The 23,172-nt window shown below is 41.4% G+C and overlaps 1 protein-coding gene across 2 annotated transcripts in view; it reads left to right on the top strand.

Moving 5' to 3' along the window:
• GALNT12 (polypeptide N-acetylgalactosaminyltransferase 12) overlaps positions 1-23,172 on the top strand; it is a 95,398-nt gene that overhangs the window by 52,428 nt on the left and 19,798 nt on the right. The window contains exons 6-8 of one of the 2 annotated variants that reach the window (XM_065584148.1): positions 1,601-1,777; positions 11,086-11,217; positions 12,407-12,586. In XM_065584148.1, the coding sequence (XP_065440220.1) occupies positions 1,601-1,777; positions 11,086-11,217; positions 12,407-12,487 (390 nt within the window). In that variant the 3' untranslated portion in view covers positions 12,488-12,586. Of the gene's footprint in view, positions 1-1,600; positions 1,778-11,085; positions 11,218-12,406; positions 12,587-23,172 lie in introns of those variants that run through there. The other variant, XM_065584147.1, reaches the window with a different exon arrangement.

Genomic DNA, 23,172 nt, shown 5'->3' with positions numbered 1-23,172 from the left:
GAGCCCGGGGGCAACTGAGCCCTAGCAATGGGAAACCAATCCTGCAAAGCCCAGCATGCCATACAAGTTCTCCCCATGAATAGCAGGTGAGGCTTGATCTGCTCTAATGGTAGATGCAGAGTTTCAGGTCACCAAAATACAGTTAAAAGATTGTTTTGATTTTATTTTGCACCCCACAGCCAGCACTACATCTCTGGGTGCTTTTTAACAGTCTTAAGTAAATTAAGTATAAGCATTTGTAGCTTGTGTTAAGAGGTTGGACCCAAGTGTGCAGAACAGCTTTGTTTTTAATCTTCTTTGGAAAAGATGGAAATGATGATACACCGCTACCTGATATAACACAAATTCAGATATAACGTGGTAAAGCAGTGCTCCAGGGGGGCGGGGCTGCACACTCCATTGGATCAAAGTAAGTTCAATATAACGCGGTTTCACCTATAATGCGGTAAAGATTTTTTGGCTCCCGAGGACAGCGTTATATCGAGGTAGAGGTGTACAACTGAAACTTTCTCAGCTTACTGACAGAGTTGTGAATTTTCTTAAGTCAGTTTCCCCAAAGGAACATAGACAGAGCAAAGAGGAGATGGCAAAATGGAAGAGAATAAGTTCTAAAGGCTTCATGCTAATTAATTGGAACAAAAAAATAAAAGTTTAGAATAGGACAGTAAAAAACTGGCAGAAGGAAAGACAAAGACCAACCACGTTGAACAGAGACCCTTCACTCTGGGTTTTATACTTGCTCTATGGAATAATGCTAGGATGGTTCACAGCAGTCCTTCTTGAATTTTCCCAGGAGCTCTTCTAACTTAAACAATCTCAGCTCATAAACAAGAAAAATGTTGGGAAAACCCAAAACATATCCATAAGAGTTGAAACAAAGTTTAGACATGGTTCCTGCATGCATTGTGTAGACCTTAGCATGATTTTGGCTAAATGGTTTTAGGTTGTTTCCAAAGGTTTTCTTGATATTGGTCTGTAGCACTCTAACCTTAGATAGGCCACACCAGCTGTTCGTCTTGGCCACTCTCAGGACAGGTAGCTTCCTCCCTGCATCTAGTGAATGCTGTTTCTCCCTCTGCTGAAGGCTGTCTGCAGACTCTGGCAGACATCACTTCTTCACAACCAGGAGGGCTAGAAATATATTTAAATTAAAGCTTAGTTTCACATGTTTAAGAGCTAGGGTGGTAGGCAATTTCCTATTGTATATATTACTTACACCCTGGGGTAGAGCTGGATTATCTGAACCCCAGAGAGGAGGAAGCAAGCCTGAGCTGACCAGTGCAGCTCAGCATAGCACAAATGATCATGCTTTGAACATCTGTAGTATTTCATCTTTGCCAACCAGAACTCCAGTGAAAGCACTGTGGTATTCCTGACTCAGTTATCTTACCCATTCTCCCATTGATGTGCTTTGACACCTTTGTTTATTTACCTGTAAATTGAGGATCATATTTACCTCCCTCCCAAGATTGATATTTATAGTTTAAGGTGCTTTGAGATTTTGGGGAAAATGCTATAAATACACAGTATTGTTGTTCTGCATATTCTACTGTTTACGTGGTTTCAGATTGCCAACGTGTAATGTAAATTCTTTGTTTAGATCTGGCAGTGCGGAGGAAGTCTTGAGATCCACCCATGTTCTCATGTAGGTCATGTTTTCCCCAAACAAGCTCCCTACTCACGCGCCAAGGCCCTGGCTAACAGTGTACGTGCAGCAGAAGTTTGGATGGATGAATACAAAGAGCTTTATTACCACCGAAATCCACATGCACGTATGGTGAGTTTGATATCTATTGTGCTTAGAACTAAACTTGTATTTCTTTTCAATTTAACAGAAAAATCATTTATGGTGTTTGTTTTAGTAGCTAAATTAAGGTTTTTTGCAAATTAATGTCTTTCACTGACATAAAAATGAACACTATCTACAGGGTTAATTTTTAATATCTCTTGGAAAACTGGGGAAACTCCAGAGGACTGGAAGAAAGCAATAGCTGTGCCTGTATTTAAAAAGGGTAAGCTGCATGACCCAGGTAATGACAGGCTGGTTAGGTTGATATTGATGCATATTGGAATAATGCAACAGCTGTTACAGGACTCTGTCAGTACATGATAGAAATACAATTAATGCTACCAACTAGTTTAATGGAAAATAGGTCTTATCTAACCTATTTGGCAATGTTCTTCAACAAGATTACAAGTCTGGTTGATAAAGGTAGCTGTGTTTTTGTAGCTGTGTTGGTCATTAGAGAGCTATTACAGAGACAAGGTGGGTGAGAATATCTTTTATTGGACTGACTTCGGTGGGTGAGAGAGACTAGATAGTGCTGTGTAGCTCAATCTCACTCACTAACAGAAGCTGGTCCAATAAAAGATATTACCTCACCCACCTTTCTCTGTAAAAGTAACTGGTGACATAATAAATTTGTTTTTTGTAAGTTTGGCATAGTGCTGTAGAACATTCTGATTTAAAAATATTAATGTGATACAAAATTAATATGGTGCAAATTAATTTGATTAAAATACAGATCTAAACATAATTGTTAATGGAGAATCATAAATGAGAGAGAATGCTGCTGGTGGGGTGTTCCAGGGATTGTTTTTTCCCCAAAAGTTATTTTTAGGAATAATATGGAAAAAATATATAAAATCATTGGTGCTAAAAGTTAGCAGGTAACAAAGATTGGCAGGAGGGTTAATAATGAGGACAGGTTATTGATATAGAATGATCTGATCACTTGATAAGCTGGGCACAGATAAGCAATGTGCATTTTGATTCAGCCAAATGAGAGGTCATACATCTAGGATATCCTTATAGGGTGGTATCTATCCTGGAAAGCAATCTCTCTGAAAGATCACTGTAGTGAGCTTCGAGAGTGATGCTATGGCAAAAAAATGTTAACATGGTCCTTGGATGTATAAATGAGAATATAAAGTAGGAGTAGAGAGATTACATCACCTTTGCATATCACACTAGTAAGACCATTGCATGATTATTGTGTCCATTTCTGATGGCCGCACTTAAGGTGATGAAAAATTGGAGAGGGATGAGAGAATTGATAGAGAAATGATTTGGGGTCTGAAATATTCTTTACAATGTAATATTTAAGGAGTCTAATTTAGTTTGCTTGTCAAAGAGAAGATTATATTATCACTATAAGTATCTACATAAACTGAAGATATCTAACATTGCAGGAACAGGGGGAAGGGGATTAATTTAGATGTTTTTAATAGGGCTGTCTATTAATTGCAGTTAACTCACTTGATTAACTCCAAATAATTAATCACGATTAAAAATATTTATCCTGATGAATCAGTTTTAATTGCACTGTTAAATAATAGAATACCAATTGAAAATTTATGTTGATGTTTTTCTACATTTTCATATACTGTATTATGTTGTAATTTAACTGTGTATATTTTTGCTTACAAATATTTGCACTGTAAAAATTTAAAAAAAATTTCAATTCACCTCATACAAGTACAGTAGTGCAATCACTTTGTCGTGAAAGTGCAACTTACAAATGTAGATTTTTTTGTTATGCGACTTCACTCAGACAAAACAATGTGAAACTTCAGAGCCTACAAGTCCGCTCAGTCCTACTTCTTGTTCAGTCAATCGCTGAGACAAACAAGGTTGTTTACATTTAAAGGAGATAATGCTGCCCTCTTCTTATTTACAAAGTCACCAGAAAATGGGAACAGGCATTTGCATGACACTTTTGTAGCTGGCATTGCAAGGTATTTACATGCCAGATATGCTAAACATTTGTATGCCCCTTCATGCTTTGGCCACCATTCCATAGGACTTGCTTCCATGCTGATGACGCTCATTTAAAAAAAAAGCGTTAATTAAATTTCTGACTGAACTCCTTGGGGCAATATTGTATGTCCCCTTGTAGCGGTGCCTGCTCCCGGCCCCTCCACAAACTCAATTGGAGACCGCTCCAAAGTACATGCACCAGTGCTCTTATTGTTCGTGCCTATCCCCACCACCTACTATTTACATATCTTAGAGACCAACATCCTGGGAGACCACTAGCTTCTCCTGCCAGCAGGGCTCCAGAGCTCCTTGCTCCTCCCTTTCTTCTCTCTCCCCCTCTGCTTCCTCCCAGCCAGCTTTATATAGCAGGCTGGCCACTCAGGCCCACAGGTGCATCCCCTCAGGTGATTAGGGTGTGGCCTCCCCAGCCAGTTCTAACTAATCCCCCTTTTTTAAGCAGAGCTGGGCTAACAGGGGCCTGACTTGGATCTCCTAGCCAGCATCCTGTTACACCCCCACATCTGCCATATATTTCCTGGTATAGCAGTCTCAGATGATAACCCAGCACTTTGTTCATGTTAACACTTTTGCTGCAGATTTGACAAAATGCAAATAAGGTACCAATTTGAGATTTTTAAAGATAGCTACAGCAGTGGACATAAGGTTTAAGAATCTGAAGTTCCTTCCAAAATCTGAGAGGGACAAGGTGTGGAGCTTGGTTTCAGAAGTCTTAAAAGAGCAACACTCAGATACAGAAACTACAGTACCCAAACCACCAAGAAAGAAAATCAACCTTCTGCTGGTGGCATCTGACTCAGATAATGAAAATGAACATGTGTTGGTCAGCACTGCTTTGGATTGTTATCGAGCAGAACCCATCATCAGCATGGACACATGTCCTTTCATGCTTCAACCACCATTCCAGAAGACATGTGAATCTTTAGCGCATCTGGCACATAAATATCTTGCAACGCTGGCTACAACAGTATCACGAGAATGCCTTTTTCTCAGTTTCAGGTGACATTGTAAACAAGAAGTTGTCAGCATTATCTCCTGCAAATGTAAACAAACTTGTTTGTCTGAGCAATTAACTGAACAAGAAGTAGGACTAGGTGGACTTGCAGGCTCTAAAATTTTACATGTTTTATTTTTGAATGCAGGGTTTTTTGTACATAATTCTACATTTATACGTTCAACTTTCATGATAAAGATTGCATTACAGTACTTGTATTAGGTGAATTGAAATACTTTTTTTACAGTGTAAATACTTGTAATCAAAAATATAAAGTGAGCACTGTACACTTTGTATTCCGAGTTGTAATTGAAATCAATATTTGAAAATGTAGAAAACATCCAAAATATTTAAATAAATGGTATTCTATTAATTAACAGTATAATTAATTGCGCAATTAATCACGATTGATTTTTCTAATTGCTGACAGCCCTACTTTCTAAACAAGATGTTTTAGCTCAACATGTCACTAGAGCTTCTCATTGAAATGGTTATAAGATTTTTTTTTTTTTTTAATATGGGAAAAAACATTTTCCCCTTATCTCCTTGGAAGCAGCTGAATCACTTTTAGCTGAAACCTTCCCAAAATTTTCAACATGAAATAGACACCTGGCATGGAGAATTACAATCTGTATAGTTAATGTTTGGCAAAGTTATAAACCACTGAAAACGGGGCCTTATAATAGGAAAGTTTCAGGTAATCTTAACCATAGGGAGCAATACCTTCAATGGTTTTCAGGGGTTTATACTACTATGCTACCTAAAATTATAATATTGAAACAGTATGATCTTGTAGCAGAGCTAGAAGTAGAACCCAAATCTTCCATCTAGAGCCCTATGCAAGATTATTTTTAATCGTGCTCCTGTGCTGTTCCCACTATTATGGCAGCAGGTCCTGGTCCTGCTGTAGGGCTCTACACTAGTCCTGTGCAGGACTCTTCCATCTTCAAATCCCATGCTTTAACCACGAGACCTGACCATCTCATATACACCTTTATTTTAAAAGTTTGTCATAAAGTGAAAACAGATTGTTATCAATTATAGGAAGCAGAATCTCCACTAATTGATCAGATTGCTGGAGGGATAGCCATTACTGAGTAATGGAATTTTTAAAAACATCAGCCACTTACATATAGCTCACTAAAGTACAGAACACTCCAAACGTGTACTTATATGGATAAGCTGATACGACAGCTTGAAGCACACAATAGACATATTTGCTGAACTTGTCAACACAGCATATTTAGTAGTGTCCCATTAGATTTCAAAGGCTAAGCATGGCCAGACTGAGTCAGTAGTTGAATGGGAGACATACAAGGAATATATATACCGTACATGCTGCAGGATATGGTAGTGTTGATTCACTAGTTAACCCTCTTCTGTTTTAGCAGATATTTAACCAGTGTACAAATATGGTTTCAGGCGATGTCTATGCTACAGACATCAATGTAGCTATGCCGATAAGTCAGGGGTGTGAAGAGATGTGATCCCTGACTGACACAGCTGTCCTGGCAAAAGTTCCTACATAGACTCACTTATACTGGCATAAAAGTGCTTTACTGGAATAGTTTTTTTTTTTTTTTTTTCTTCATTCATAGGGTGGGTGGAATCAGCTATATCAGTAAAAACACAGTTTACATCTAGAGTGGGAGCGCTTTGCTGATATACTATACTAGTATTCCTATACTGGTAAAGGGCTCCTAGTGTACATGTGACCTTGGAGGATGGGGCAGTTTTGGCAAAGATACCCTCTTTCAAAAGAGACATAACTTGGATATCTTTGGCCATTTGTGGTCAAAGACCTCACTCTACTTTTCATAAGAGTAGAGATATTAATGCCAGTGTTCTAGCCAAACTCCATTCCATTCTCCATATTTATTGTACTGTATTAAAACAAAAAACCCATTAACTTTAACCTCATGCTCTTGTTTCAAGATATTGGCACATCTGATTATCACAATCCACATACATGTAGAGTTGTTCTACTTTAACATTACAGAAGTCACCCATCAAAGTTTTGTGTTGGAACACAAGTTTGATAAAACAGGGATGTGCATTATTTTTCCATAACTGTTGGAGATGGAATTGAATGCTTTCCAGAGTGTGGGAATGTTATTGGTGTCATGCATGATGGGAAGGTGGCAATAAATGCTGGGGAATATTATTTATTTTTTAATTCCATAATTTTAAGGTGCTTGGTAGCTGCAGGATGTTGTGCTGAATCTTTAACTGTCATTAAATGAATTTTTCTGTTAATAGCCTAGATTTTTTTTTTTAGTTGGGTTGCTGTAACTCACTATGTTTAGGCTGGAGGGTTTGCTTTTTGTTACGGGAACCACAATTCAGGGGGCACAATTTTTGGAAAAACAATGTGATGCAACGAATGGCTCCTGGGTCCTGATACAGGATGTTCCTTACTCTGCCCACCCTTGGTAGTTTGACAGCCTCTCTACGCAGCAGGGTTCTTTGTGGCGATGGGGTACAGAAGCATTCCTGAGGGAAAGGGGATCTCCAAGGAATCAATACTGAGATCATAAACCCAGTGGAGGACATAGTGGGCCTTGCTGGGGAGAGAAAGGGGGCATTGGGTGACCAGGCACCCTTGCTGTTCCCATCCACATGTGCTAGCCATTTGGTTTTTGGGAACAGGTACATCTAAGCTCCTAATAGCCTTTTTTTTTTTTCAACTTGGACATGAAAATTCAAACACTTCACAAGATACTATTGGCGTTTTGGTGAAAGTTGAACACTCCCACTGAAACTAAAACTTTGGGAAAATCTTAACTATGGATAGTGCTATGGCTCCACCAATATTAACATCACATTGTTCTATCTGTTAGTCTGTATCTCAGGTCTTCCTCCCATTTAGCAGTGGGGATGGGAGGGTGATCGTGATCCCTGACACCTATTTGCTACCTTCCTGGGAGTCTCAAACTCTAGGATGACAACTCCTATTGTAATCTAGCCAGGGAGAAAAGTATTCAGAGTAAGCCATTGCTAATCAGTGAAGTATTCAACAAGGGAAATGTCACATGCAGAAAGGAAACTCCTTGCATCTGGTCTGATCTCAGACAAGTGGTTCAGAACTTTTCCACATGAAACCAACAAACCCAAGTGTGCAAGAGGGAGGAGCTGCCAATATAGAGTGCCTATTTCTTCTCAGAAAATAGTGAAGAGATGTGAATTTGGGGGCTTACCTTTTAATAAAGTTCTCAACTTTTAGAGCCTTGTCAAGTACATTGTTTGCTTTTTGTGTGTGTTCTCCTTCTCCCCCCCCCCCCCCCCCAGTCTGCTGGCACCTAAGCTTCCAGTGAATTGAACAATGTGTCAGAATGGCTTGGAATGCAGTGGTTCTTTAAGTGCTTGTCCCTATGTATAGTGCACTTCAGGTTTACACATTTGTGCCATGCATCAAGGACTGCAGAAATTTTCCTAGCAGTATCTATCTGGTCTGAGTATGTGCCCCTGCTCTTCTTGTGCTCTGCACCGAAGTTGTAAAGGGGACTGCCATCTTAGTTCCCTTTTTACCACTTGTGGTTTAGAAAGGAGCTTCAGTGTTCACACTGACTTCAACTTTTTTCCTGTAAATAATTTGTAATAGTTTAGCTAACTAGTATAGTTAGGACAGACATTTGGGGTTCTGTACCCTAAGATTTGGGATCCTCCTCTGGGTCAGAAAGGGATTCCTGTATTTCCCCACCACACCCCTGTTCTTTGACAGTAGTGGGGAGAGTCCCCCAAGGAAGGATTCGTGGCTTCAAAAACTTCAACTGCCACAAATCCTTCCTGATCAGACTACCATCATGCCAGTCTGTACTGCCTGGAGGAAACCCACGTCTCATCCAGGTGCAGTATCTGCAAGTTGTCTCCAAGAAGGACAAAACAGCTGAGGAAGTTCCTGCTCCAAAGATTCCTCATGGAGAGGTCCTCGAGACTAGGGAAAACTTCTGGTTGCAAAGACCTGTATGTTGGGCTGAAGAAGGTAGGAGCAGCACACTGAATTTGGCTCTGTCCAGCTCCAAGGCCTCCCCCCCACACCCACTGGCTGCTGCTCTTCTCTGACGGGGTGGTGATTCCAACCATATCCTGATGATCCTAACCCTTTGCCACCCTTTTAAGCAAGTTCTGGAGAGACCACAGATTTCCCTGGAAGAAATCCAGGAAGCCCTGCACAAACTGCAGAACATCGTATGTAGCTCTAGTTCAAGTAGAGTGGAGCTTCCTATTAACAAGGCTATCCTTGAATCCACCAGGACACTTTGGCAGATGGTTCCACCAGTATCCAAGCAGGCTGAAAAGAGGTATTTCATATCTGCAAGAGGCTCAGACTAACTATTCTCATATTGGTCTCCCAACTCTCTGGTAGTATCAGCTACTACTGAGCATAGTAGGCAGAGACAAGCCAGGTTTCCTCCTCATGAAAAGGAGGCAAAGAGGTTGGACCTTTCTAGGAGAAAGGTGTACTCGTTGGCCTCTCTCCAGTGTCAAACTGAAGCCATCAAGCATTGATGGCCAAATATAATTTTATCATCTTTAATAAGCTGACAGACTTTGTCAAGAAAGTACCTCAGGACTATAGGGAGCAGTTTTAGGCCCCGATCGAAGAGGGTGGCTAGGTCTGATGGCCAGATGGCTTTAAATGTGGCGAACACAGCAGCGATGGCAAGGGCAGTGGTAATGAGGTGGCTCTCTTTTCCAGGGTTCCTGAAGGAAATGCAAACCGTGTAGGACCTTTTGTTTGAGTGCAACAAGCTGCTCTGCACAAAGACAGAATAATTCTTCCACTTGCTAAAAGTCTCTGGAGCCATGCTCTACACCCTTGATGTGCACATGCTTATGATTAAGTGGAAATCCAGCAAGCAGCAATTTTGACAGAGACCAGCCCTGCTGGCATTTTTACCATTAGCAGCAGCAAGAACTACTCCTCAGGTATCAGAGGACTCATGAAAATGGTGCTCTGGGGCAATCATCCATTATCTCCCAGCCAGCACTGGCTCCAAAGTGAGTTTTAATGGAACTTTCAAGAGCCATGCACCAACAACCTCATCAGATCTAGACATTTCCACTGTCTTTTCTACCCTTTTGGAGGAAGACTCTCCCATTACCTGTCAGCCTGGACAGAGAACACTATGGACAAGTGAATACTAGAGGTTCTCCTTGGGATAGCCATGCAGTTTTTACCTCATCTCGCTTCCTGAAAGGCTTGGTTAGTCTTCCCTCCAAATCTTGTATCAACCAAATCTTGAACCTGGTTTTATCAACTCAGAGAAGGGCAGTACTTGAGCATCTTGCTTTTTGATACCTTTCCATAAAGGTAACAGTTCTAGTTATCATGTCTGCCAGAAGAATAGGGGAGTTAGGAGGGTTCCTGGCTGACACCCTTCACCATACATTTTTCCAGAAGGATAAAATATTCATGAGACTTTACCCAATATTTATTCTTAAGGTAGTATTTCTTTCACATCAATCAAGTATCCACTAACCTGTATTTCACACATGAGTAGGCAAGAGGTGATGTGGTACTCCTCAGATGTGCGTAGGGACTTTGCCTTTGTCTGCAGAACACAAAGTAATTTCATACGCCTCACAGACTCGGTCTTATCTGTGGAAAAGATGGAAGGAGAGGCTAGAAACTTACTTTTGTTTTAATGAAAGGATAAGAAAGGGGCAGAGGAAAAGGAAGGTGGCCTCTTGGAAACTTGGGGATTGCAAATGAGGTTGTGACCACAGGTTGAGAAGCCTTGGACTATGGAAAGAAGTGGATTTTGAAGGCATATTTGAAGAAACTGTGAGCTCTATTTGAATCTGTAGCAAGTGAAAAGTTTGAGTGGTGGCTTTCTTTAGCAGATTTAAGGTTCCATTTTTAAACTTAGTTTTCTTTTATTGAATTTACTAATTTACAAGATGTAAGTTCAAAGGCAACCTTAACTGAGAATTTCCAAACTTTTAAACACATTTAACTTTAATGATGTCTTTAGAGAGGATTTTGCAAATGGATGGTGAGAATAATTTAGCACTCTTAAAGTCTCAATAACAGTGCATGAATTTAAGTAACAGTTAAGGCTCTTTGACTGGATATTTTAATTTGCTACTGTGTTCATTTTAAACAGATTTTTTTAAAGAATTCAATTTGCACTGTGTTTGAAAGCATTGTTCTTAAAATATTAAGAAATTTAATAATGAAACCAAATCCAGGGCCAAGTAATGGAGGGTTTTTTTTCCTGGAAAGCACTGCAGGATCAGTTTCCTAATAGTGTATGTTGCTAATCTAACAAAGCACCTGTTCTTATTCTTCTATTGTATTTTATTGTAGGAGCCCTATGGAGATGTGACAGAAAGGAGGCTGCTTCGAGAGAAGCTCAGATGTAAAGACTTCAAATGGTTCTTGGAGAATATTTACCCTGAACTTCATGTACCTGAAGACAGAGCTGGCTTCTTTGGAATGGTAGGCAACATGCTTCATTGGTGTCTGGAAAGTGTCTCCCTAAGTCTCTCTCTCCTCTTTTATTAGTTAAGATATGGAAGATAAAGATGTACCTGGTATTTTTATTCCAGAAAATATTTATTTTGGTAGAATTTAATTAGACTTGGTAGACACTAAAATTTGGTGGGTATTAGAAATTTAATATAAAGTAAAATAGTATGGTTAAAACCAAAAGCTGCCATAAATTGCAGCTCAAAATTAAGTCTCTTAAGTGGGCTAATGGGGTTAGCGAGTATGGCTTTCAACATTTTTTTAAACCATTAGATAAGGAAAAAGTATTTGAGATTTTGGGATATGTTTTTAGTTTTAAACTTGAAAACAGGAATAAAGTGCTTTTAAACATATGAACACATAATTGAGATTAGACTAATAGTCAGGAAATAACTTTTTTCCCTTTTTTGAATTTTATTTGTTTGTAGCAATAAAGCACCCACACCAGCTGAGCATGCTGCTGGTTATCAGTAATACACATCTTTATTAGCATCACTCCTTCTACTAAGCAGCAATTCTTAATGTAAAAAAATGCTAATAATCCAGTACACCAAATAGCACCTCAGTTTCTGAACTCCCTCAAAAGGGCCAAAGCTGACAAACTGGCCCGAAACAGTTCAAATTGAAGGAAGGGATTCCAAAGCCCTGGGGGCTTTATGGAAATGCTCAGCCAGCTGTCCCCTCTGTTATGTCAAGCATGAGCACCTTAGTGATCACAACTGTGGTGCTCTGTCATGGGGAGCGGTGGGCAGTAGTCATCCTTCAGATATTCTGGTCCCAGACCTTTTGGGACTTTATGTCAAAACTAACATTTGAAAGTTTATCCAGTAGGTAATTGTTGACCAATGCAGATCCCTGAGCACAGGTGTCATGTGCTGTCTAAGACACTCAGGGGTACATCTACACTGCAAAATAACCCAACAACCCTGCAGCAGCAGGTCTCAGAACCTGGATCAACTGACTCTTAGGGCTCATGCTGCAGGCTAAAAAAATAGTAGTGTAGACATTCCTGCCCACCCCAAAGAGAGGGGTGGGTCTCAGAGCCCTGCAACCCAAGCAGGCATGTCTGCAGTATTTTTAGCCCTGTAGCACAAACCTGAGTTGGTTTCCTAAACATTGAGACTCACTGCCACTTTTTTCCTGTTTTTGTTTTTTGCAGTGTAAATGTACCCTCAGTTATCAGTTGGACAGCCACCTTTTGCACCAGTTGCATCTTACAAATAAATTTAAGATGCATTGAAATAATCTTATTCTGAGGGGACAGACATGGATGATGATCGCAAAAGCCACATCTGAAGGATAAAGCTGTACCCTTCTGGCCAGGCTCAGACAAGTAAATGATCCTATATGTCACCTGGTTTTCTAAGTGTAGCTGTAGTTATCCCAAGTTTATAATCTTGGGCCCTTCCTAGAGCAAGTCCTGACACTTCTGGTTTTTAATCTCAGACAACCAACATCACTTCAGTCTTGTCCTGACTGAGCCAGACTGACCCAGCATGCTTTAATACTGCCAAGTGCTGGATTAGTCACTTAACTACCTCTACTGGATTTTTCTCAGTGGAGAAATAAAGCTGTGTGTTGTCAGTGTACTGAAAACATCATAGCACAAGTCTCCTCATTCACTCCCCTAACAGAATGTGACATTCCCCTGGTGTTATCTGGACTGGTGATCTGTTAGGCCACTCCAATCCTCAGCTCTGGGAGCCAGCCTTACCCTGCTCTGCTGTGAGAACCCCCACTCACAGGATCTTCACACACAGCCTCTGGCATATAAACTGGTCCCAGCTACATGAGTGAGCACTTTTGGCCAGCTGCTGCTTGGATTGTGCAACCGAATGACACCAGCCAGTCCCAGACACAGCCATAGGCACCTCAGTCTTGCAGTGTCCAGTTATGCCCACTGGATGCTGCAAGCTTATGCATTCGTCAATTTAACAAACAAATTGATATATACCAGGCTTGTTATCCCGAGGGGAGTTTGACATGCTTCAAACCAAATGCACTGCTTCAGGTAGAATAAACAAACTAACTACCAAAGATATAATCACTTAATCTAAGTCAAAGCACAACAAGTTAGATTTGGTCAAATGAATTAAGAGCAAAACACATTCTAAGCTGATCTTAACACTTTCAGTGCCCTTACAAACTTAGATGCTTCTCACCACAGGCTGGCTGGTTGTCCTTCAGTCAGGCTCTCCCCTTTGATCAGCGCTTCAGTCACTTGGTGGTGGTGTCTGTAGATGGAGGTGGGAGAGAGAGGAAGAGCATGGCAAACATCTCTCCCTATTATGTTCCTTCTTCCCTTTTGGCTTTGCCCCCCCCCCCTTCAGGGTCAAGTGAGCATTACCTCCTCATAGTCCCAAACTGACCAAGGGAAGGGGGGTGACTCACTCGAGAATCCAACAGATCCTTTGTTGCTGCCTAGGCCAGTGTCCTTTGGTCCTGTGAGGCTGGGCTGGGTTTGTCCCATACATACCCTGATGAGGTGTGAACTGCCCCTCTGTTCCTGGAGAGTTTTGCCTGGGCTTGTTTTAAGCCATGGGGACACATTTTCAGCCTCATAACAATATACATGAAATTACAACCTATAACATTACTACAACAACACTCAGTGCATCATGAGCCTTTTGAAGACACCCAACATGACAAACTTTGCATTGGATACAACACAATCATATTATAAGGATGAGCATGGGGGTGCATGGTGTTCCCCCAAGATACAGAGTGTCACACAGACCCATTACATACTGAACAAAAGAGGTGATAAGTTAGAACCTTACAGTACCCCCATATGAAAGTGCACTTGTAGTTGATCACCAATTGTCCAATACAATCCTTTGGGACCTCTGAATAAGGAAAGAATGCAGTCAGTCTAAAGCAGTCTCATCCATTCCTTCCAGATTCATGCAAAACCATTGAAGAGCACAGGTTTGAGATGCAGAACAGGAAAAAATAGCTTTTTTTCTGGTAAAATGAGCACATTTGATCAAAACCATTGAGATAGTAATTGTTAAATCCTGCAACTCCAGTCCCTTTTCAAAACAGAACCTCACTTTGAGTCTGTACTACTGCTATTGCTACTATCCTCTTTCCTACAAGACTCCCCTTAACTTCAGAGTTCTGCAAGATCAAGGCCAGACTGATGATAAAAATGTTAAAGAACTGATAGCCACATATACAAAGATCATAAATTCTTTAAATATTTCAGAAGAAGAAAATCTTGTTCTGCTAGACTAGAAACAAGTGAAAGGATCGGTCAAAGGTTAAAGAGCTTGCAAAGAAGCCACGTCATTTGTCTGCATTGATCTGCATGACAGAAGATACACCAGTCTCTCTCTCTCTCTCTCATTAACAGGTGAAGGTGAAACAATCTGAGAAAAAAATGTATGTGTATATATAAAAATAAATTATAAAATAGACAGGAAAAGGAAAGGTGTGGGGGGGGGGAGGGGGGAGATGAGTAGGCAAAACCAAACCTATGAATGGCCAGGGTTCCTGGTTGAAAATAAAGATGCCATTAGACTTTAACATTGAATGGAAAATAAGACACAGAAATCAAGCCATACTAAATAAAAGAAACCTGACAAATGAAGAAAAGCACTAGTTTCTCTTTTTCCAGGTTAATCTGGGTTTTATACTATAATTCATGAAAAATTTACAGATTGTGTATGTAGTAGTTCTTCTGGAGCATTCCAGTAGGGTATATCATCCCAAACAATCTTTACTCAAAAGCAAGGCAATCTTGGGCAAATTCAAAACAGTCTAAATCAAATCCACAAAAGGTCAGTTTTCAAAATAAAGTTCAAGATTTCCAGCCAATGTCAGGCTCTCTTTAGCATGACTGATTATTTGATCTTCAGAATTTAGAACAAAGTCCTATCTATAGTAATAATCCAGAGAATTTAAATTTGTCAGGTTTTCCTCCTCAAACCATATTCCTTGCTAGGAGAAGTCAAGGAACACACACACACACAAAGAGTTTGTTCTATTATGATAGTAACAACGTGATTTTGTAAATCAAGTTAATTCCTAGTTTGTGGTGACAGGCTTATAGAATGAGATCCCCTCCCAACCTGGAGCTAAGTGAATTAAGATATATTTTTTTGAATGAGTTAGTAAGCACACAAGCCCTTGAAGGTCTCAAGGTGCCTTTTACAAGTCCCAAGTCTGCTTCTAGAGTATTTGTGATGGTTCGAGGCACCCAGACTGAGAGTCACCTTGTTACCCCTTGCCTCCAGCAAGAGGGAGCCTTTCTTGTGGTAGCTGAGTGTTAGCCAGCTGACACCACCAGCCTTTCAGCAGCTCAAGAACTCTTCCCAGGGCTATGCCAGCCCTGACTTTGCCTTGCAAGTTAACAATAAGTGCACCCCAATCTCCAAGTCCTTTTGAACCGTTCCCTTGTGCTATTCAGATCCTGAAACTGGCTACTCACATAAATTCAACATCCTTTCTGCACCCAAAGGTGCACTATACCCCATTTTACCTTTTTTACTTTCCATCACCACTCCTGTAAGTCCCATCACTTGTGAGCACTTAAATAAACCTACTTTTGTTTTATATTATAAGAAAAATAAAGATTTAACTCAGGGGAGGGAAAACTACAGCCTGTGTGCCGGATCTGGCTCGTCAGAGCTTTCAGTTGAGCTCGTCAGAGCTTTTCAATTGTGGGAGTGCCAGCCCCTTGGTGCAGCAGGGCTAAGGCAGGCACCCTGCCTGCCCTGGCCCAGCGCCACTCCCGAAAGCGGCCAGCACTACATCCCTGTGGCCTGGGGGGAAGGGGGGGCAGAGGGCTCCATGCACTGTCCCCCACAGCTCCCATTAGCCAGGAACAGGGAACTGCGGCCAATGGGAGCTTTGGGGGTGGTACCTGCAGGCGAGGGCAGAGTGTGGTAGAGCCACCTGCCCCACCCCACCCCCAGGAGCCATTGCCAGACATGCCAGCCACTTCCGGGAGTTGCGTGGGGCCAGGGCAGGTGGGAGCCTGCCTTAGTCCTGCTGTGCGCCACTGCCACCCTGGAGTCACTCAAGGTAAGCGGCGCAGGGCCGGGGCCCCCAACCCTGAGCCCCCTCCTGCACCCTGCACAGTACCTACACCCGAACCCCTTGCCCTGAGCCCCTTCCTGCACACCACATCCCCTCCCACACCCCAACCCCCTGCCCTAGCCCTACATTCGTGGCCCTGCATACAATTTCTCCACCCAGATGTCGCCCTTGGGACAAAATTTGCCCACCCCAATTTAACTAGAAGTGGGAGAAAGTGATGGAATCAACTGGGCCCAACACAAAACAAAAATCATACAATGTGATGTGGGTCTACGCCTAGGTTCCCTGTAAGATGCGCAGCCATGCAGCAGGCTATTTAGGGCTGCACAGGTCCCCCGGCCTGGCCCAGCCCCTCTGGAGCTGCCAGGGAAAGGAGCCCCTCCCTGGGCCTGCCCTAAGCCCTCTGGAGCTGCCCTTCCCCCAGCTCAGCCCCGCCAGAGCTGCTGCAGTGAGGGAGGGCTGGGGGGAGTCCTCTCTCCCCGCAGCAGCCTCAGGGCAGCCTGCACCCCAGCCAGAGCCCTAACCCCTCCCCCCACACCTCAATCCTCTGTCCTAGCCCTGAACCCCCTCCTGCACCCTGAACTCCTCACCCCCAGCCAGAGCCCACACATCCCAACCCGCTGCCCTAGCCCTGAGCCCCCTCCTGCACCCCAATCCCCTCATCCCCAATCCCACCCCAACCCTCTGCCTCAGCTCTGAGCCTCCTCCCACACTCCAAACCTCTTGGTCCCACCCCCATCTCATATCACCTCCATATTGGTGCACATAAAATTCATTCTGCACATTGACGTACAAAGTTAGAGGGAACACTGGTCTCCACTTATCAATAGTTACCTTTCCTATCTAACAAATAGGTTTTCTCCACAAAGTTCATTTGTTTGCAGAGCCAGCTGGTTGTGCAAGAACCAGAATACAAACATTCATGAAAACCCCACACCCCTTAAGGGGTTTCCTCAGTGAATGGACCCAGAGTGCCTTCCTCTACATTCTGTTATACTAAAACAATGTTTTGTCTTTATTCATAGCCAGGGTGATCTCCTGCCTACTATAATGTCCCTTTTCATGTCCAAATGGTTTCCAATTGTTTGCTGTTGTCTGAGATGGTTTTCATTGTGTGCTCTGGGATATGGCAAGGGTAGACAACAGAACCTTGCCTTACCTCACCAGCTGACTAGGCAGAGGTGACAACTCCCTCTTCCTGGAGTGGGCCATCACTGAGAAATATTACCCTGGTGACTAGTTTTAGTTACAAGCTTTCTGTAGATACTTCACATGTTGCCCTTTATAGATAAATATCCTGTAATATTTGTTTGGTATAGTGAGTTTGTCAGGTCTGAGGTGAGAGATGTTTGCAAAGAACAGGGGACCCTTTGCCCAGGGGTCTCTGTGTCATAGGTATGCCTTCAGAAAATCCGTGTCATAGAGATTTGCAGAGCCAATGCTTGGCGCTCAGTCCATACCTTTGCCCAGCATTACTGTTGATCTCACCTTGAGGTCTGATATCCAGTTCAGGAAAGCAGACTTCCAGTCATTCTTTAGGTAAGAGAGGTGCTTCTGTCCTACATCCTTGGTGTTTATCACTGCTCTTTTTGGATCTGTAGTGATATCAAAAGGCAACAAAAAGGTTATTCATCTGTAAATGAAACTCTTGAATAAGTTGTTAATACGGATCCAGACGAGACTTCGCCTTCCGTCCCCACTTTGAAATCTGTTAGGCTTTGAGGAAGTGCCATGGCACAAACTCAGTTAGCCTATGATTTTAGGAGGGGGATTTTCAAAAGCACTAGTTGTTGGAAGTCTAACTCCTCTCCAAGTGACAATGAGCCAACGTTGAGCACTTTTTGAAAATTCTATCCTATCTTCCTGTCAGAAATGGTCCCTAATATTTCAGAATGTTTTAACAATTGCAGTTTAAATTACCTATCCCCAACCTCCAAAGGAAATGGTGACTAATTGTGGTTACAGAATACACAGCATGGAAGAAAAAAAATCATGTAGGCAAAGAAACAATCAGAAATTCTGCATAGACAGAATTATTGACAACTTTTATGAGCTGAACTAAACGCTTCATAAGGAGAACAAATATTTTCTTGTTATTTTCTTTAATGCAGCATTCTACTAAAATATTAAGGTAAGTCACAGACAAATTTAAAATCCGATACTAAGTTACTGTTTATACTCTTACTTTAGCTTTTCTTGCATGATTTAAGCTTGTTTGATATGTGTTGGAAAAAATATTGAGAGAGTACATGAATGAATGGATACTATTATGGTACTATTTTTGTCAGCGCAAAGCAAACTGTCTTCATCAGTTAATGGGAGAAGATAGTGTTTTCACAAACCCTCTCTCATCTGTTCCTGCCTTGGAACAAGAGACTGGTGAATTCATGCATAAATGGTTTCAGGACCAGATTTTTAAACCTGCAGTTTATGGGTGCAAATATCTGCAGGTGCATCTTGCATCATTTAGGTGCTTAGTACCTGGTTGTACCCATATATAAGGTTCTTAGATCTCTAAAAGGCCTACTTTATGGCTGTAAAATGACATTAGAAAATTCTGGAATTCGCAAAATAAGTGATCCAGTTATAGTCAGGCTGAAATACTGGCACTACATGTTACTAGTTTGTCTGCACAACAAATGTGTGTGTAGGGGACACAAAGATGAGATGACGATGATGGAGCATAAATATATAAAATTGTTCTGAATTGAAATTTGAGGTAATTAGGAATCTTTTATAGTGTTTTCTCTTGAGTTTTCAGTTTCAGAACCCTGTTTAAATTTTCTTCTCCTTTAGGTCTACAGCATACAAAGAAAGTTGTATCGGTGTGCAGTAATTTGGTTTGTAGTTAACTTATGCACAGACACAAAATAGTGTGCCTAAAAGTCAATAATATTGTATTGCTAACTTAAGTGGGGTAGGGTTACCATATTTCAGCAAGCAAAAAAGAGGACGGGAGGAGCCCCGCCCTAGCCCCGCCCCTGCCCCTCCCACTTCCCGCCCCCCAGAACCCCCAACCCTCCCCCCGTTCCTTGTCCCCTGACTGCCCCCTCCTGGGACCCCTGCCCCTAACTGCCCCCCAGGACTCCACTCCCTATCTAAGCCTCCCTCCCTCTTGTCCCCTGACTGCCCCAACCGTTATCCACACCCCCACCCCCAGACAGACCCCTGGGACTCCCACGCCCCATCCAACCACTCCCCATCCCCTGACAGCCCCCCACAGAACTCCCAACCCATCTAAACCCCTCTGCTCCCTGTCCCCTGACTGCTCCGATCCCTCTCCGCACTCCTGCCCCCTGACAGCCCCCCCCAGAACTCGCAACCCATCTAAACCCCTCTGCTCCCTGTCCCCTGACTGCTCCGATCCCTCTCCCCACTCCTGCCCCCTGACAGCTCCCCCCCAGAACTCCCAGCCCCCCACCCCCCCGCTCCTTGTCCCCTGACTGCCCCCTCCTGGGACCCCTGCTCCTAACTGCCCTCCAGAACTCCACCCCCTATTTACGTACAGGCGTGACTACCTGCCCTTTCCTGGGTACTATACGCGGCCAGTCCGCATCCACATCCAGTAGTTAAAATAAATAAATAAATAAACTAATAATTTAAATTGGAATTTCATCCATTAATAAGTATTTATTATATAGTTAAAACCATTCTATTGAAGGGCAGATATTAAATAACACTAAATATGTTAATGTTCAAAACAATATTAAAAATTTGAAAATTTAGAGCATGGAAACCAAAATAGCTAAAATTTAGTTTTGGCAAGATACACGGAATGGAAACTCCGGGATCTTTACCTGTCACTGAATATAGCCATCATACCAATAGTGGAATATAAAACAAGTCTACATATACTCTCCTTAAAATTTTTACTTCTGTCCATTCCCAATAATTGTAACAAATCATTATTACCTTCACTCCACTTGCCACGCGCCCCAAGCACAAAACCAAAGAAGTGGATATTTTTACCTCCCGTTAAGTTTTTAATTTCTTCCTCTAACTCAAGATAATAAGCCACCTTCTCACTGTGGGCTTGTTCCAAACTTCCGGCATTATCCTCCCATCGCACTGTAACATCAACCACCACTGCTGTATCTCCTTTTATAAATATAATATCCGGCTTTCTTAACTCACCCTTACTATTTCTCAAATGGGGCTCTATCATTGCCTTCCACCCTAATTTACCAACCTTATCTACAACTGCAGACACTACTCTATTATGCCTTTTTATCCTAGCATTCTTAGTCTTATAACATTGTCCTGAGATATGGGGAACAGTCTCCCGCACTTTACCGCACCATCTACAAAGAGCATTCACACCTCCTCTTCCTCTTGCTAATGTCTCCCTAGTAGGATAAATATTTGCCCTAAGCTGCAATGCTGCGATATACGCTGACGATTTAACATTACTAGAGTTTCTAAAAATCGAATTACTAATTAAATCATTTTTAAAATATTTTATCCCTATTCCCTGACATCTCAGTTCCGACCATCTTAAAAATTCCTCTTCCCTCCATTTCTTGGGATGAGATGTTACTGCACTAAATGACAATATTTTATCCACAAGATTTTCTCCTGCATATAGATAAGATAGGTCCATCCAATCATCTCTCGAGACAATATGTCTCCTCCATTTACGAATTAACATATTTGGGATTTGCACACTAAACTTAGTGAGAGCTAAACCACCATCCCTACCTCTAGAATAAAATATCCCATCTGTGGTACACTGAGGTAAATGTAAAATCTCTAACTATTTTTCTAACTAACACATCAAGATAGTCTAAAAGATTAAAAGGGGGTTCTATTAAAAGAAGATTATAAAATAGCTTCGGTAAGATGTATGTCTGTAAAATTAATATTTTTTGGGCCGGTTTTAATGGGGCCTTAATTAAATTCTCACTCCAATCTTTCAATTTTTTTTTAAGTACCGGTCCCCCTACACCTATCCAGGGATCTATTCTAGCCCCTAAATATTTTTCAAAATCCCCTGGTTGAACATATTCAATCTTCTCTGACCCTATCTGCCAATTATCTTTAGGATTAACTACATAGGTTTTATGTTTAGTTAAAATATGAAAGCCTTTCGTTTTCTTCACATTAACAGAGAGATTAGTATTTTTACAAAACTCCTCTAAGATACCCAAATTTTTGATCATTCCTTTATATGAGCTACTTAAAATTGCCACATCATCGGCAAAAGCCAATGACGTGACACTATTACCCTTAACATAAAAACCACTTCCTTCTACTTCTAATCTAGTTAAAAGGGGATCCATAGCAATATTAAACAAAATTGGGGACAACGGGTCACCCTGCTTGACCCCCCTCCTAATTAAAATAGACTCAGTAGCTTCATCACCCACCCATACCCTAGTTGTGCAATTATCATAAAGGTCCCTAATAATATCTATGAAATGTTCATCTATACCAAATCTTCTCAACCCGGCTATTATATGTCCGTGTCCTACAGAATCAAATGCTTTAGCCAGATCTACGAACACTATTGCAATTTCATTCCCATTTCGTTTAGCCCCTTTAATCAAATTATCTAATATAGCAATATTTTCCTCACACCCAGGGGTGGATATAAACCCTTTTTGTCTACTACATATCTTAACTGTTTCCACCAGTCTTTTTGCTAATATTTTGGTATAGATTCTAATCCAAACTGACCCAATTGTCAATGGTCTCCAAGATGTTAACTTCTTCATTTCCTCCTCCTCTTGTGTCTTTGGTATTAAAATCGTTCTATTTTTCTTAAATTCATCTGGTACCTGTCTATTTAGAAACCATATATTAATTTTTTTTGTAAGTATTAAGGAGTCTAAATTAAAAATATCCCACAAATTGCTCACTTTTACTTTATCTGGGCCAGGAGCACTATCTTTTCTTATTTCTGTTAAAGCTATTCTAATCTCATCCACAGAGATCGGACTCATTAATATATCATTATCCGCATTCTCTGTGGATGATGGCCACCCTATCATATTACCATGTCCAATTGTTCCCAAAATATTTACATAGTATTCCTCAATTTCTTTCATAGGGATAGCACACTTAGCCTTATCTGGCTCTCCCATTATAATGCGAGTCAATCTTCTTCTATCCTTATCAAATAATTGTTGATAGAATTTATACTTAGCTTTCTTTGTAGCATATCTCCTAATTGCATTAAATTGCTTCCTTCTCCCCTCCTTTCTAATCTTCCCTTTTCCTTTATTCCTCAACTCTATTTGACTTTCATTTCTAGGGTCCTGTCCCTCTACTAATGAATAACATAATTTTTCCAACATTGCCCATCCGAGAGCTTTTGTTAAATCCTCTTTTAATAATCCTTCAATTTCCCCTAAACTATTTATTATTTCTCTTCCCTCCCTACTTTGTTTTCCCCGTTTACATATTTTCTCCACTAAATCCACTTCTGGATGTCCTTTTAGTGGGAAAATCCTCTCTCTTGGGGGCGGAATTTCTAATATATTTACTCTAATGTCCTCTACCTCAGTCACTTCCTCCCTATCTCCTGTTACCACTAACTTCTTCTTTGCTAATTCTCGTCTTTTATCTGATATTTGTTTATTCGTTTTGGTCCTCATCTCGCTCTCAATACATTTATTTATATTCCTTTTCCCAATATATTTCCTTTCCAACTGTATAAGCTGCGCAACCTCATCTTTAGTCCATATACGAGATCTAGTCGATCCCTCTTTGATCTTACTTTTAGCAGCCATATCTTCTTTTCTTTGCTCATTCCTCACAGCAGGGTGTCTATGTCTACAGTGTTGGCTCAATCCAGATCTAGTATGAAAACCAAGCCCACAGACCGAGCACGTATGGCTCTTCATTGGGGTATCCGCCTTCTTGGGTATGCACTTGGGGTAG

The sequence above is a fragment of the Chrysemys picta genome, chromosome 2 (assembly GCF_011386835.1).
Source record: "Chrysemys picta bellii isolate R12L10 chromosome 2, ASM1138683v2, whole genome shotgun sequence".
Taxonomy (NCBI): domain Eukaryota; kingdom Metazoa; phylum Chordata; order Testudines; family Emydidae; genus Chrysemys; species Chrysemys picta.
The sequence above is the reverse complement of the archived record's forward strand: the minus strand, read 5'-3'. Positions and strand labels throughout refer to the sequence as shown.